Source organism: Capsella rubella, unplaced genomic scaffold (genome assembly GCF_000375325.1).
Source record: "Capsella rubella cultivar Monte Gargano unplaced genomic scaffold, Caprub1_0 scaffold_7, whole genome shotgun sequence".
In the NCBI taxonomy this organism is placed as follows: Eukaryota; Viridiplantae; Streptophyta; class Magnoliopsida; order Brassicales; family Brassicaceae; genus Capsella; species Capsella rubella.
The window spans coordinates 1,803,162-1,819,107 of NW_006238917.1; the positions used below are offsets into that span (position 1 = coordinate 1,803,162).

Below are 15,946 nucleotides of genomic sequence, written 5' to 3' on the forward strand. Positions count from 1 at the left end.
TAAACGTTTGCTAACAATTAAATTAGCGAGTTAACATTTAACAAATATTTAGTAAACATAAGAACTAAAAAGCATACGAATAAACATTTAGCAAACAATAATATTTGTTCAGATTGGTTAACAATTAAATTTATGAGATCAAGTTGATTAACAATACTAATGATAAAGTAAGATATTATCATTTGCTCGATGTTTGCTAAATGTTTGCAAAATATTTAAATATGAAATGTATAAGTTAATTGATAATAATAACATTATCGAACAAAATTTTGTTTATTAGGTTGTATAGAACAGAATTATTTATTCATGATATATATTACAAATTAAACATAATAACCTAAGCTTTTTATCACATAATTTTTAATTTATCACAATAACATATTTTACATTGTTAATCAAATAAATATCCATATAATTATTTTTTATATTGCTTTTGCGATAAAAATGTGTTCTCAAATAATATTTATGGAGATTAAATAAATATAAAAAATTCGACGACAAGAAAAACAAGATGATCTCGTTTGAAACGCTTTTTTTTAGGCCTTTGTTGGACGGTAGAGATTTTTCGATAAGATACTATCGTTTTGTTAAATTTTTTTTCTTTTATGTATATATATAGATATATATATATATATATATATATATATATTAATATAACCTAAAAAAAATATCATCATATATTTTTTGACAACAACGAAGATGATGGATCAGAATAGTCGTATATTATTAGAAAACCTAAGCATATAAAAAGATAGGTTAGGTGTGGGTTCTCTCTTTTTAGGTTATGTTTGACGAAATCATTATCAAAAAGATGTAAGTTTAATTAATTTACTTTTTTACCTAAACCTACTTCTGTTAGACTCTTTTTCATTAATTCTCTTCATACTTTTTTTTTTTGGGACATAGTCTGGAAAAAGATCCCTTCACGATACAAAGACAAAAAAAAAACTACTAGTTAAAAAAAGAGCGAGAGAATATGGTTTTGTTGACAGGTGATGCTGTAAAGTTTTGGATTCTATGAGCTTCCAAGTTCTTGCAATATAATCTTTTTAGTTTTCTTTCAGTGTTTATCTTCACATTCTAGAGAATGTTTTCTATGCAAAAATTGGAGGAGTGGCATCAAAGGGTTAAAGAAACAGGCCTAAATAATATTGTCCAACGTACTATAAATTTATAGTTGCTCAACTCTTGGAAATACACCCAATTTCTTTTAGGTTTTGCATAGTTGGCAAAACTCTTTAATTAGAAACGACAATCTTTAAATATTTTCTTTTAGATTTGTACAATATAAATAGATTTTGTCTAAGATGTAGGTGGGATCTTGATAACTATCAATTTTACAGAATCTTTGAAATGGGTCTACGTGTCCTCACACACAAGGGTAGTATAAACTATTTTACACTATAGTATTTAAGTATTAACGGCAGGTAACACTTGTCCACCTGTGTCTATTATAAAGTTTTGGTGTTTCTAGACTCTCTGAGATATTTTCTATTTGGCGGTTCTTTTTTAACTGTAAAAAAAAGTCGAACCAAACCAAATTTTACCAATATCAATCAAACCTTAACCAACGATCCAAAATAAACTTCGTTTCTATACTTAGAAAAAAGCTATATACACAGGTGAAAGATCATCGGTCTTATGATATAGAGAAAGAAGATGGATGGAACTTACGAGAGACTAGATTGTTAGCCTAAACACAAATAGTTTAATTAATTAATTATTTTTTTGCTGGGCAAGAAGACAAGAATAAACAACTTTGAAAATGAAACTGCAATCGGAATGGAATATATGGTTTTTGGTGTGATGTGAGTCTTAACGTCTTATATGGAACCTAAAAAGGTGAAAAGCAAACCAAGTTATTTAACCCAATAATTCAATAATTTTAGCACACCGGGAAACAAATATAACGCAGAAGAAAACCATCAGTAATTGAGACTTGATGCATTAATCATGCCATGTATAAAAAAACAAATAATTGAAATTTAGAAGCATCAATCGTATACTCAGATGCAGGTTTAGACTTTAGAGAGTCAATAATCTATAGTTTTGGATAAAGCCAGCTTTAGATGTTTTCACTTTATATACGTTTCTTGTTTCTTTTTTTTTTTTTGACACAAGATTATTTATAGATTCTTAGCCTTTAACCAAATCATTTTTCATTTTTATTCGTAATTTTTATGATGAAAACTTAAACATATGAATATTAAAAGTAGATCATGTGTACACAAAACTGGGAAAAGACATTTATATATTCCATTATCATAGATTTATAATCATTACAACACTTTATGTTCTGTTCAAAGTGCAAGTACCCGCACCAATTAAAGTAAGTTTATATTGTGACATGTACTATAGATAGTCCATGCGTTTCCAGCTAATCAGACATGTATCTTATTCTATCAAATGTGTTGAATTCAAAAGTGATAGAGCAATTGGGAGTTTTGGACTTTGGCCGAAGTAACGAATAGGTTGACAAAAACAAAGATAAAGGCTAAAAGCCCCATACATTACATACGATCAGTTTTAAGAGTTGAATTATATATATATATATGTTGCACAGCAATAAACGAGTCAAAGTCATGCTTGTGTGTTACGTGTTCTATATGTGTCCATGATTATAGCGCAAGAGCAATATCCCAATATATCATGTCGGTGCGCAAACTTGTTTTGACTTTTGGGTCATGCTCATGTAACTGAAACATCAATTTTTTTTTTTAATATAGATATGCATGGCGTCACAAACCCAATTTGCTAGTGCCGTTTTAACACTCTTTGTTAATTCTAAATTGTTTTGTCATGTAACTATTGATTGATTATTCGGATCACATCAATGGTCCAAAACAACACAATTCCAAAGCAAAAGGTAAATAAGAATACTAAACTCAGATCTAATGGGCTGAAAAAGAAGGCCTAAATGTGAAGCGGAGGCCCAATATCTTCCCCTTGTCACCAAAACCCTCGAAGAACCGTGGAAGCTCTCTCTCTCTCTCATCACGATCACCAACAATGGCGGCTGCGAAGGAGATCTTAACACGGCGACCAGTGGCGGCGACGATCAGGCTAACCGTTCCGGCGGGAGGCGCAAGGCCAGCACCACCGGTAGGCCCGGCGCTAGGTCAGTACAGGCTTAACCTGATGGCTTTCTGCAAAGACTTCAACGCTCGGACACAAAAGTACAAACCAGACACTCCGATGGCCGTGACGATCACGGCCTTCAAGGACAACTCTTTCGAATTCACCGTCAAGTCTCCGACTGTGTCGTGGTACATCAAGAAAGCAGCCGGAGTCGACAAAGGGAGCACTCGTCCGGGTCATTTGACGGTGACGACGCTTTCGGTGAGACACGTGTACGAGATCGCGAAGGTGAAGCAGACGGATCCGTTTTGTCAGTATATGCCGTTGGAGTCGATTTGCAAATCTATCATTGGCACTGCTAATTCTATGGGTATCAAGATCGTTCATGATTTGGAATGATTTAGGGGTTTTTGATGAAAAGAGTTGAATCAAATGTGCTCTTGGGAAACATGTATTTTTCAGAGATTGTTCTGTGTTTTGGTTAATTCCATTGTTTTGTTTGTTTCAATAGATAAAATGAGCTTCAAAGCTTTTCAATCAGGAATTGAGTGGTAGTCAGTTTGTTCTTCAACATTGATCAATTGAATAATTTGGAAAGTGCAGAGAGATTGTGTTGTTGTTGTGGCTGTTGAATTTGGATCGTTAATAATAGGCAGAGTGATCTAAAGTTCGTTCCTTTTAACTTAAATAGATCAGATTTTGTTCTCATGGAGGAAGTTTTTGATTATTGTTTCAGCTATTCTCGGTTAAGTCAGGATATTTTTGTGTGCTTAAAGTTGAGTAATTCGAAGGAGCAATGGGGTGTTCTGAAATGGCATGACACAAGTAAGATGTTAGTAAAGAGACATCAATCTCAATTTACAAAACTGAGAACTTTTGAATTGCGTTTCTTATATCTGCTTCTGCGATATGTTTTAAGTGTAAGAGCTTTGTAGTTGTATGTTTGGAGAATCAAGTACTGCACTTTTGTTTCATGGGAGAACTTATCACACTGATATATGATCGTGTGGAGTCTGTAATCGAGTCCCACGCTTATGACGACTGATCACGCTGCTCGATGAAGTCTAGCTTGACTCAATAGCATCCGTTGATTTTGAAATTTCGTCGCTATCTCGAATGCTGTGGTCGAGGAAACACATTGACTTGGCCCTTGAGAGGGAAAAAAGACAGAGACCTGACCGGAGGGAGAAATAGCTCAACAACTCTCCATCCTCCACCCTCCTTTGAAAGGGCAATATAGAGAAATGGACAAAAAAAAAGAAGTTTAAATCGGGAAAATCTGAAGCAACCTCATTGATTAAAAAAAATCACAGGAAAGAGCGAAAAGTGGAGAGGGTCTTACGTTTCAGGGCCACACGCAATCTGAGTGCCATTCCTCTCTTTGTCTTTCTCTCTTTCTCTCTCTCTCTGTTCTAAGAAAGGGAAGCTCTTTGTCTTGTTGGGTCCTTGCAAAGATCCAATTTTGACGATCAAAAATCAACCCTTTGGGAGAGTTCAGAGTTCAGACACGTACGTCTTTAGAGATTAGATTGATATGTCGTGTTCATCTTCTTCCGGATCAGAAGGAGAAGAAGAGGGTTACGATGCTTACCGGAAAGGTGGTTATCACGCCGTCAGGATCGGCGATCCATTTTCTGGTGGTCGTTACATCGCTCAGAGAAAGCTCGGTTGGGGTCAATTCTCCACCGTTTGGCTTGCCTACGATACTCGCACCTCTGTACGCATCTCTCTTCTTTTGCCCTGCTTCTATTTTTTTGTTGCTTTGGTCGTAATGCCTGATTGTGATTTCTACAAACTGTGAACATCAAGCGTCTATTCATCATTGGTTTCAATATTTTTTCATCTGGGCTTTGTTCTCTTTATTTTTTTCTCATCTGAGAGTTTTATCTGTGACAAATCGAGATCGAATCACATTCAAATGACACTGTTCAAAGCTAAAAACTCATCCTTTATATACAATACGCTTCTGTTACTTTTGTAAGTGCTATAGATTTTGGTGCAAGATCCTTGCTTCATCAGATGATGATTCTGGTTTAGAAATTGTAGATTATAACTCTAGATTTGGCACTGGACTACTCTCTAGCTAACCATTTTACCGGATTTGTTTGCTCAAAAAGGATTGCTTATTAAATGGTTCAAGTATCTTTTTAATCATAGGAAGATAACGGTGATGTTAAGTATATCCTAAGAATGTTTTGCTTTGGTATGTGTTTGTCTTCTTCTTTTGTAGAGCTATGTTGCTTTGAAGATTCAGAAGAGCGCACAACAATTTGCTCAAGCTGCACTTCACGAAATCGAATTTCTTTCAGCTGCTGCTGATGGAGATCTCGCCAATTCCAAATGTGTTGTTCGTCTTATCGACCATTTTAAGCATATTGGGCCAAACGGACAGCATTTGTGCATGGTGCTTGAGTTTCTTGGCGATAGCTTGCTCCGTTTAATCAGATACAACCGTTACAAAGGTCTAAAACTGAATAATGTCCGGGAGATTTGCAGATGTATACTGACTGGTTTAGATTATTTGCACCGCGAGCTCGGTATGATTCACTCCGACTTAAAACCTGAAAACATTCTTCTTTGTTCCACCATCGACCCTGCCAAAGATCCTGTTAGATCTGGACTAACCCCATTACTAGAAAAGCCAGAGGGAAACGCAAACGGTGGCGGATCCACAATGAATCTGATTGAGAAGAAGCTAAAGAGGAGAGCGAAAAGAGCGGTTGCTAAAATATCAGAGAGAAGAGTTTCAATGGTGGGTGCTACGGGTGAAGAATCATCATCCAAGAGGGAAAGAAGCCTTGATGGGATTGATATGAGATGCAAAGTGGTTGACTTTGGTAACGCTTGTTGGGCTGATAAACAGTTTGCAGAAGAGATACAAACGAGACAGTATCGAGCTCCTGAAGTAATACTAAAGTCAGGATACTCTTTCTCGGTTGATATGTGGTCTTTTGGTTGTACGGCTTTTGAGCTTGTCACAGGAGATATGCTATTTGCTCCTAAAGAAGGGAATGGTTATGGAGAAGACGAGGTAAGATCTAAATCTAACCTCAAGATTTTGCTTCTCCATAATTTTTCCTGAATTTTTAATACGTTTTTGTTATCTGGTTTTGAATATAGGATCACCTGGCTCTTATGATGGAACTCCTAGGAAAGATGCCTCGAAAGGTATTTGTTGTTTTGTTTTCCAGCTCTGTTTTCTCGGTAGTCTTCTTCTGATATACTTGATTGAGCAGATTGCGATTGGAGGAGCGAGATCGAAAGACTATTTTGACAGACACGGGGATTTAAAAAGGATCCGGCGGTTGAAATATTGGCCACTTGATCGCTTACTGATGGATAAATACAAGCTTCCAGAAGCAGAAGCAAAGGAGTTTGCCGAGTTTCTGACTCCGATACTGGAGTTTGCGCCAGAGAAACGACCAACTGCGCAACAGTGCTTGGAACATCCATGGATGAATGTAAAGACAATGGAAAATGTAGATGCACAAATGAACAACTTGCATATCAAAGGGTGAAAGAAACTCAAACGTCTTCTTTGTTTTTTTCTTTGGTTCTTCATTCCTTTTTGAATAACTCTCTTCTTTAATTAATGGATTATTTCGTAATGGTTTCTTTGCTGTTTCGGGGGACCTATGATTATTGATTAATACTAGAAAAGTTTTGGTCTTGAGATTCCAAAATGGTTAATTCCTACCTAGGATGTAGGCCTGGGCAAAAAGCCCGAGGCCCGAAGCCCATACCCGACCCGGCCCGTTAGGCCCGTACCGAACCCGAACCCGATATAGGATTATACCCGAACGGGTTTAGTTTTTAAAAATTTAGGGTGCGGGTTCGGGTTCGGGTAAACCCGAAAACCCGATCAATACCCGAAAACCCGATTATATATAATTTAAATCATATTCATATATGTGTATGTATATTTCATTCCCAAAAATAATTTTCTTCGTTACCTAAAATCCAGGAGAATAGGAAGAGACGATATACGTTCTTTTTATACTCAAAATCAAAACCCTAATTATCCCAACAACAAAGTGGATTCACCAATTATCCAAAGCTCCCAATTTCATCATAGAAAAACTCCTTCCTCTGAGATTTCCAGAAATTATTCTCGGGTTAGTTTCTTCTTGTTTCTATCTCTAGCAAGTCTCTTCTCACTAATAACAATGGTACTGGTCCATGTTCATAGTACGCTGGCTTGTGAGTCTCTTTGTACAAAAATTAAAGCACAAGCGTCATCAAATCTGCAGTTTAGCTGATTTTTTATAGCAATATTTATGTCCTTTAGTTTCTTAAAAAGCTATGAAAATATTTTGAGTGGAGAGAGCTGTGTCATAAGAAAATAGCCTTTGTCTCTTTGGAATCTATAGCGTATATTATATACATTACTATGTGTTTTGAATATTCTAATGAGTCATTGTTAAGTTGTGAATTGTGATAATCAACGAACTCCGTAACGTGACTCCACATTTCTTTAATGTAAAAAAATAGTGTTGACTTTTGATTTATGTGAATCATCAAGTTGTGTAGTATTATAACGTGACTCCATATTTGAGAACTTGGAATATAAACAATGCATCGCATCACACCACATGTCATCGTATTATTATTTTGAAATTGACAAATTCTTTAAGTTTATGGAAGTAATAATATACGTTTGCTTACTCGTGTTTGTTATGTTGGTTATGTTATTGTGGAGGAAAGTCTTTTAGAATATTGGGTTAATTATGTTCTTGTAGAATATTACGTATGTTATGTTGTCGTAGACTATTGTTACGTTGGTCACATGTTTGATGTTATGTTTTTTAGTTTATTTAACAATGGGTTATTTTTTTGTTTCAGATGGATTCATCATCATTTCCAAATGGTGAGGGACTCGACAACGAAACAGCGGATTCTGGCAAACAAAAAGCACCAGATGATCCAAGTGGAGCTACTTCTCAACCAAAAAAAGAAAAGGAGCAAGGCGAGAGGGCTGATGTATGGGATCATTTCACAAAACATAAAGACAATCGTGATTTTTGTTTCTGTCACTATTGCCAACATAATTTATCATGCCCTACCAAGTCAGGGACTTCACATCTAAAGAGGCATTTGAAAACATGTAAGGCTTACTTAGCATGGCTGGATGGTAGTCAAGACAATACACAACAACAAAAACAGATTAATCAAGAAGGAGGTCTGAAGGATGCAAGAGTTTCTAAAGCTGTTTTCGATGAAGCTTGTGATATGATGCTTGTGATAGGAGAGTTGCCATTGTCTTTCATTGAAAGTGAGGCTTTTAAGAACTTCTGTAGCATGGTTAGCTCTTTATCTCTTCTTTGCTTTATCATTAGAAAAATATAGTTCTTTCTTTAGGTATATGACCTCTTTTTTGTCTTTCATACCAGTGTAACTTGTACCAACCTCATTCAAGAAGGACATCAACAAGAAACATAGTTGAGATGTATGTGAAGAGGAAAGCAGCTTTAAAGGAATTGTTCTTGAGTAACAAGCAAAGAGTCTCACTCACCACAGACATTTGGGTGGCTTCCCCAACAGGTAAGAATGAGAAACTGCTAGTTAACATTGGTTGTTATATTGGCGGTTAACATAGGCTGGTAAAACCGGTTGTGTAATGTTATTTGCAGGTGCTAGTTATATGGTCATCACAGCACATTACATTGATACACACTGGCGGTTGAAGAAGCTTATCATTGGGTTTAAATCCGTAACAGATCACAAAGGTCAGACTATATCAAATGTTCTTCTAGAATGCTTAGCTGAGTGGGGAATAAAGAAAGTTTTCTGTGTCACGGTTGACAATGCAACATCCAATAGTTTAGCTTTGAGAAATTTTGAGAAGAGTTTTGCTGAAATATCTCATGATTCTTTAGTGTTAAGTGGAGAATTCTTACATATGAGATGCAATGCCCACATTCTTAATTTGATTGTGAATGATGGATTGACTGATGTGAGTGACAGTGTGGCTGCAATACGTAATGCTGTCACGTATGTTAGATCCACTACGAATAGGCTAAATTCATTTGATCTGAAAGTTGATGCTGCTAGAATTAAAAGAGGTAGCTTGCCAATGGATGTAAAAACTCGTTGGAATTCAACATATTTAATGTTGACAAAGGCGATTAAGTTTAAAGCGGCATTTCAGAAGATGTATGCAGAGGATAAGCCATACAACGATTATTTTTTGGAGCTTGATAAAGGAAACAAGAAAATTGGACCTCCTGAGATGCTTGATTGGTCAAAAGTTGAAAGGTTAGAAAAATTTCTTGCAATTTTCTACGAGTCAACATTAGTTGTTTCAGGTTCTACTTCTGTGAATTCATTCAAGTGTTATGGTGAGATTGTGGACATTTGCACAAGTCTAAGAGAACTGAGTTACAGTTTTGATCAAGAATTGAAGAAAAATGCAACTGATATGTTAAAGAAGTTTGATAAGTACTGGGAGGGCCTGAAAAATATGAATAAAATGTTGATTGTGGCCACTGTGTTTGATCCTAGAAAGAAGATGAAGTTTGCTGAGTTGTGTTTTGATGATCTATTTGGGAAAGAAACTGTAGAGAATAAGGAAATGCAAACATCAGTGAAAGATATTCTCCGTTCTTTGTTTGATGAATACAGTTTACGATTGGGTACGGCTACAACCTCTGAAACTGTCAGTTTTCTCAGACATCTCACTGCAATCAAGAGCAGTCAACTGAAAGATGGGATGACGATCTCGACCTGGTTTCTAGTCGTAAAAGAAGAAAGGTGGAATCTAGATTTACAGAGATGCAGAATGAGAAAGGAGTTAAAGTATCGACGGATGAGCTGGATGTGTATCTAAAGGAAAGTTGTGAGACTCCAGATGTGATGCATGGAATGGAGTATGATGTACTGTCTTGGTGGAAGGTGAATGCCCACAAATATCCAATTTTAGCAGAGATAGCTCGTGACGTACTTGCAGTCCAAGTGTCATCGGTTGCATCTGAGAGTGCATTCAGCACGAGTGGAAGAATCATATCGCCAGCAAGGAGTTCTCTAACTCATTATATGGTGGAGGTTTTGATGTGTTTAGACCAGTGGATGAAACAAGATATTTCATTGTCACAAAAGTGCTTACAATTTCACAAATACTTGCTGACATAGAATACGATGAGAAGCTTGAGAAAGGTACATTTATGTTTTTATATTTTTTTGAAGTTTCTTTATACATGTTTATTCACATTTTTCTTGTTTCACCACTTTACAGAGTTTGAAATTCCTTTCATAATAGGCGATTAAACTCCAATGCAACAATGTATGAAGGTAATATAAGTTCAATTATTGCTCATGGACTTGTTAGTTGTTACATTTCTGACTTTTGGTTATGATTTATTAAACATCGCAAAAAAACAGGAACTTGAACTTGAGGATGGAGGCATGGAGGAAAGAGCTAAAGATGATTGAATGTGGACATGTAGTTGTTCTGATTTGAAGTCTTTTTTTTCTTAAAACGTTCATGGACGTATTGTCATTTGTCGCTTCGTTTTTATCTTTTGTTTTTTCTCTTTAACGTTCCTAAACTTCAATGCTACTTATCTACTATTTGCTTCTATTTGGATGATGATTTTGGTGAGATTACATTGAAATTTCTGTTTTTTGTTTAAAATTTTATTGGTTACTACGGTTATTTCGAACCCGAAATAAAACCGAACCCGAACCCGAAAAACCCGACCCGAACCCGAACCCGCCCGAAAATATATGTATACCCGACTGGGCTTTAGAAGTCCAAACCCGAAAACCCGAAATCCCGAAAAGCCCGGCCCGAACCCGAACGGGCCCCCGAACGCCCAGGGCTACACTGTATGCTGTTGAACGTAAGACTCATAATCTCCAATCACAAAACCAATTGAGTCAAGTTGTGCCAAACCTGCGTGTGGTTTGGAACTGGAATTATGAACCTGAATTTAAACCGGGTTTTAGGTAACACGCGGCTTCGTCCAGAGGGTTTCAACTGCAAGGAAAGAAAAGAAATAATGTCTCGTGCGTGCGTACTTGTGTTAATGGAACTTTTGTGCCTCGATATATTTACAAAGCCCAGATCCAGACTAATACACACTCTGTATGGGCCTGCTGTTTTACACATCCAGAGAGACTACTTATCCACAGAACGATGAGAAAATAATACGTGGTTTCAAATGATGAAACAAAGCTTTTGCTTCATTCATTGGTTCACATGTGAAGTCACATGTATACTGATATGATAACACACATAAAAGAAAGACCATGTCTCGTGACGATTATACATACATAGACAAAAAAAAAGAAGAAACAAGCTGCATTATTACAAGGCAAGAGTATTAATTAACCAATTTACTCTCTAGACAAAACCACGTTCATGGCCAACTCAATGTCATGTCTCTCCTCTAAGCATCACAGCAATCACATCACATCTCTATCCATTACACACAGAAACTTTTAGGTGCCAGAGTCTTAAGTTTCAAACCAAAGAAACGAAACCTGAGACGATACACTTCTGAACATCAAGTGGAGTGGTAATAAAAGAACATGAGGGACATGGTTCGGTTCTCTTTTGGGATGGGCTCTATGGGTTCGGCCATAACCGGGGAAAGAAAGAACAGACATGTGGAGGAAATACATGAATGAAACAATGATACATGTGAATAGTGAAGAAAGAAACAAAGAATGAATAGTGAAACATCTACGGTACTTGGAGTTGCAATGCAAATCAATGCTTCTCTCTCTCTCTCTCTCTCTCTCTCTCTCTCTCTCTTTGCATTGTCGTGTGAAGGTAGCTGGATTTGTCTGCCACTTGTGCTGTCAACAGCATTAACAGAATTACCTGAATAATGAGAGGGAAAGACAAAACAGGTGTTTTTGTTATTTGTATAACGCAAAGCGTGAATCTTGATTTTTTTTTTTAGTTTGGGCATCTAAAGTGTTACCTGATTTAAGGGTCAGAGACATTATCAGTTGATTTAGACGATCTCCATGCTGCTCTGTTTTCTCTTGTTGGACTTGGAAAAGAAGCACCTCTGCACCCAGCTCTTCTTCGGCTTAACCATTTGAGATTTCACGTTTCTCGTCTCCACAAGATCATTCATGTATTGAACAACGGCCTGTAAGTATGAACCATCAGCGAGTGAATATACCATTTATAATATAGACACATTTTGAAAAGAAAAAAACTAGAGTGATAAAGAATGAGAACCTGAGGACCCTTTTCAGCTATATCACGAGGAGGAACTTGTAATGGATTCTCCTGAGCACGAAAAACACGCAACTTCGTAAGCATTTTGAAGGAGTCGGGTAGAACACGGATCTGATTATTGCTTATATCAAGCTCTTCAAGCATCTCAAGGTTGCCTATCGATCTCGGAAGCGATATCATGTCAGCGAAATTGTTTCCAATATTCAGCTTCACAAGCGTAGTGGCAAAACACAAACTCTCTGGCACTGACTCCAGCTCATTGAAACTCGCATCCAGCTCTTTGAGGTTAGCTAAAGAAGACATTGTTGTAGGTAACTGCCGGATGTTATTGTAACGGACAGACAAGACCTCCAGCGTAGTAATCTTCCCAATAGCTTCTGGAAGAGCCTTGAGTTTGTTATAATCTGCACGGAGTTCTTTCAGCGAAGAACACCCACCGATAGAATGTGGGATCTCTTCAATATCATTTGTCTCAACGTCGAGCTTCTTTAGACTCACAAGAGAACCGACAGATTCAGGGAGAATCGGGAGGTTGTTACAGCTCAAATCAAGCTCCTCGAGTCTCAACAATCTGCTAAATGCTGAAGGCAAAGATGATAACTGGTTGCTACCAAGATTGAGGTAAACCAAGTTCAACAATTCTCCTATGGACTCAGGAAGCTGACCAATTCTGTTTGAATGCAAATCGAGCTTCGTCAATGAAGAAAGTCCTCCTATGGTGTTTGGCAATACCACAATGTGATTCTCAGACAAATCAAGGGAAATGAGACTCGATAACTTGCCAATAGAATCCGGAAGCCACTCGACTTGATCGGTTAACTTGTTCTGTAGATTAAGCTCTTGAGTAGCTTTCTTAGCTGATACCTCGATCAAGCTAGCAAGTTTTATCAAACTCAGCTTGTCTCCATCATTGCCTACACATAACAAATGATTCATTCACACTTCAGTTACTAACACAATCTATTGCAATTCCTGTTGCTCAGCTCTATCTAAAGGTTTAAACTTTTGAACAATTCCAGTTCCAACGCTTTTCCATATCTGAAGAATCAATCCTAAGTTCGAGTACCAATTGAATAACATAGAGCTTAAAATCAATGGAATCAAGAGAAGAGAAGGGTTGCTCTGACTCACCGGCGAATTTTCCGGCGGTAAGTGTCGAATCCATAATCTGAGGTTTTCGAGGCGCTGCAAAGGCATCAGTGTAGAGAGAAGGTTTAGTCTTTGAGACGAAGCTGTCGTCTCTTGAAACCATCTCTTTGGGGCGAACAGGGGGTTTCTCAGAAAAATACAAACTTGACGGAGAAGGCGTCCTCGGAGCCGGAGCCGGAGTCGGAGCGGGAGGAGGACGAGAGGGAACAGAGCCATTAGAGGAAGAAGGAGAAGCAATGCAATTAGAAGCTCTCTGAATCAAATCGTCGAAGAAAGCGTGAGTAGCCTCCAGATCGAGAAGCTTCAAAGCTTCTCTTTTCTGCTCTTTGCTACGAAAGTGAAGAAAACCTCTCTTCATATCTTGCAAGACCATGAAAAGCTCAGCGGGAACTTCAGAGCCTTTCCTCTGTTTAGCAATGGCTTCGAAACAAGACTGATCTTCTTTGTCAACGTTGTCAACCAAACCCTTGGCAGCTTCAACTTCGTCGATTCCTGGTCTCGGTGGAAGAGATCTGTGAATTCTCATGATTTCTTCAACAACTTGCTCCGTAGAATCCAAACGCTTATCCATTTGCATCAAATCCATTTACGAATTTGGAAGAAACGAGAGAAGATTAAAGGAGAAAAAAAAAGAAACCTTTTTGTTGTTGTTGTAGGCTAAAACTCAGAATCAAAAGTGACGGTTTTGGAAGTAAGAGATATAAAGATAGAGAGAGAGGAGTTTAAGTAGAAACCCAGAGGTTATTGTTTCTGCTCATAATAAATACAGCTGTTTCCATCACTCTCTGTCTCTCTGTATTATATCTATCCCTCTGTTAATTTTTTTTTGTTATGCTTCTTCTTCTTCTTCTTCTTCTGTGCTTCCTCATCAGTTCTTCAAGAAATAATTGATTACCTTTTTTCTTTTAGATTTTAATATATTGTCATTTGTCACTAATGAAACTATAATAATTATAATTACTTAGTAGTATCTTTTAGTTTCCTTGTTTAAAATTTTAAAGACAAGAAAATATGTTAAAAGTTAATTAACATTATCATTAGAGGATAGGTTTTATAAATAAAAAATGCGACGGAAATAACGTGAACCGTGAGATGGTGACCTATTGCTTATCTGTGGATTAGTATATCACGTTATTCCCATTTTCTCCCTGTACTTTCTTTTTATCGTATTTTCTTCGTATTTTGACCGTATTTATGGAGATGATCAAAACTATTACCATTTTTCGAAAAAGAGTTGAAAACATATTATTTATGGAGCAATAGGTTCTGCGGAGATCAATGCCTATTTCCAGTTTTCTCTACGAATATAAAATATAGAATATAGTTTCGTTACCGTTATTTATACTGGTGAAAATAAGCAAATTGTTAACTTGGAAGTTGGAATGTTATAGGGATCCTCAAATATTAATATCAAAAGGCCCATTAATTATGTCCATGAGAATGAGAAGTAGAAGATCAAAAATGATTTTCTATACTAATATATTTCTCCTATATGTATGTATAAAGTGAATATAATCAAATAGTATAGTCTTCTTTTTGTGAAATAATAATACAATACTAGTATTTGTAATGGCATTGTTCCTAAACAGTAATTATGTACAAAGCAAGATATAAAAAGACAAGAAAAAAAAACAAACAATTTTGACAAAGAAATAAAAAAGGGAGAAGAAAACGCCATGTGTGAGAGGGGACACGTGTCGGGTAGAAGGTCGATGATGTGTTGTCCTTTAACCTGTATCCAGCTGTCACATTCATGGCCCCCGACTTGTGTAATGTCTTATGTATTTGCTTATCTGGGAGAAAGACTCTCTCATGAAGGTTATTATATTCGGGTTGCATTTTCTCATCTATAATTTCATTTATAAATTAAACTATTTTGTTAAAGGGATAATTTTTTTACAAGGAACGAATTTAGATATCTTTTTATATTTGTATTTCTCTTAATAATTAATAATCAATTCAAGGTTATAAAATATTTCTAACAGTACAAATTCTTTATACGGAAGAAATAAACAATTTAGTAGAGGAATTTAGTAGAGTGTCAGTGTGTATTCAGAAAATCTTCTGATCCATTCATGATCATCGCTGTGTGTTTTAGTCCCTTTAACAGGTCTTCTGTTACTCGTAATCATGGAAAAGACGTAAAGAGAGTGTATATTATGAGAATGTATACTGTATAGTAAGCAACATGAGATAAACATGAGATGATACAATACCGATAAAAACTAACAACCCAAAGAAAAGAAAAGGAAAGCCAACGACCATAACAGACCGCTGGGCCTTTCTTTGTTTATATATTTTATGCAAGTGGCTAAAGTAAAATACATAACAGTAGTACATGTCAATAAAAATGAGTTTCAAGAATCAGTCAATGGATGCATTAGAAACTATATATTATCTCTGTGGTGTTTAAAAACTATTTTCTTTTTGTGTATACTCGCAACTCTCAAGTATTCTACGTACCTCATAGGTTGATATTCAATTTTCTTCTTTCTAGTTGACTTTTTCCATTCTTTAAGCAAATTT

General features: G+C 36.5%; 3 protein-coding genes and 1 long non-coding RNA gene across 4 annotated transcripts; 3 read left to right on the forward strand and 1 right to left on the reverse strand.

Annotated features, from left to right (window-relative positions):
- The first annotated feature begins 2,977 nt into the window (after positions 1-2,977).
- LOC17878723 (54S ribosomal protein L19, mitochondrial) lies at positions 2,978-3,696 on the forward strand. The gene has a single exon (XM_023778387.1). It carries the CDS (start codon positions 3,010-3,012, stop codon positions 3,475-3,477), a length of 468 nt encoding a protein of 155 aa, XP_023634155.1. The 5' UTR covers positions 2,978-3,009; the 3' UTR covers positions 3,478-3,696.
- Positions 3,697-4,370: 674 nt separating this feature from the next.
- On the forward strand, positions 4,371-6,699 carry LOC17880329 (probable serine/threonine-protein kinase sky1). Its single transcript, XM_006282551.2, has 4 exons — positions 4,371-4,795; positions 5,309-6,109; positions 6,199-6,246; positions 6,315-6,699. Exons 1-4 carry the CDS (start codon positions 4,613-4,615, stop codon positions 6,594-6,596), a joined length of 1,314 nt encoding a protein of 437 aa, XP_006282613.1. The 5' UTR covers positions 4,371-4,612; the 3' UTR covers positions 6,597-6,699.
- A 2,555-nt stretch (positions 6,700-9,254) lies between these two features.
- On the forward strand, positions 9,255-10,750 carry LOC111829711. The gene is made up of 3 exons (XR_002833070.1): positions 9,255-10,230; positions 10,310-10,365; positions 10,456-10,750. It is a non-coding gene; the product is annotated as an uncharacterized LOC111829711 (long non-coding RNA).
- Positions 10,751-11,671: 921 nt separating this feature from the next.
- On the reverse strand, positions 11,672-14,286 carry LOC17877451 (plant intracellular Ras-group-related LRR protein 4). The gene is made up of 4 exons (XM_006283405.2): positions 13,403-14,286; positions 12,272-13,185; positions 12,006-12,179; positions 11,672-11,902 (listed from the first exon to the last, which is right to left on the reverse strand). Exons 1-3 carry the CDS (start codon positions 14,004-14,006, stop codon positions 12,039-12,041), a joined length of 1,659 nt encoding a protein of 552 aa, XP_006283467.1. The 5' UTR covers positions 14,007-14,286; the 3' UTR covers positions 11,672-11,902; positions 12,006-12,038.
- Between the last annotated feature and the right edge of the window lie 1,660 nt (positions 14,287-15,946).

Coding starts and splice junctions, on each gene's coding strand:
- LOC17878723 (XM_023778387.1), top strand. CDS start 3,010: ATGGCGGCTGCGAAGGAGATCTTAACACGGCGACCAGTGGCGGCGACG.
- LOC17880329 (XM_006282551.2), top strand. CDS start 4,613: ATGTCGTGTTCATCTTCTTCCGGATCAGAAGGAGAAGAAGAGGGTTAC. Junction 4,796..5,308: donor CCTACGATACTCGCACCTCT/GTACGCATCTCT, acceptor CTTCTTTTGTAG/AGCTATGTTGCTTTGAAGAT. Junction 6,247..6,314: donor TAGGAAAGATGCCTCGAAAG/GTATTTGTTGTT, acceptor TTGATTGAGCAG/ATTGCGATTGGAGGAGCGAG.
- LOC17877451 (XM_006283405.2), bottom strand. CDS start 14,006: ATGGATTTGATGCAAATGGATAAGCGTTTGGATTCTACGGAGCAAGTT. Junction 13,186..13,402: donor TACCGCCGGAAAATTCGCCG/GTGAGTCAGAGC, acceptor TGTTATGTGTAG/GCAATGATGGAGACAAGCTG. Junction 12,180..12,271: donor TAGCTGAAAAGGGTCCTCAG/GTTCTCATTCTT, acceptor TCATACTTACAG/GCCGTTGTTCAATACATGAA.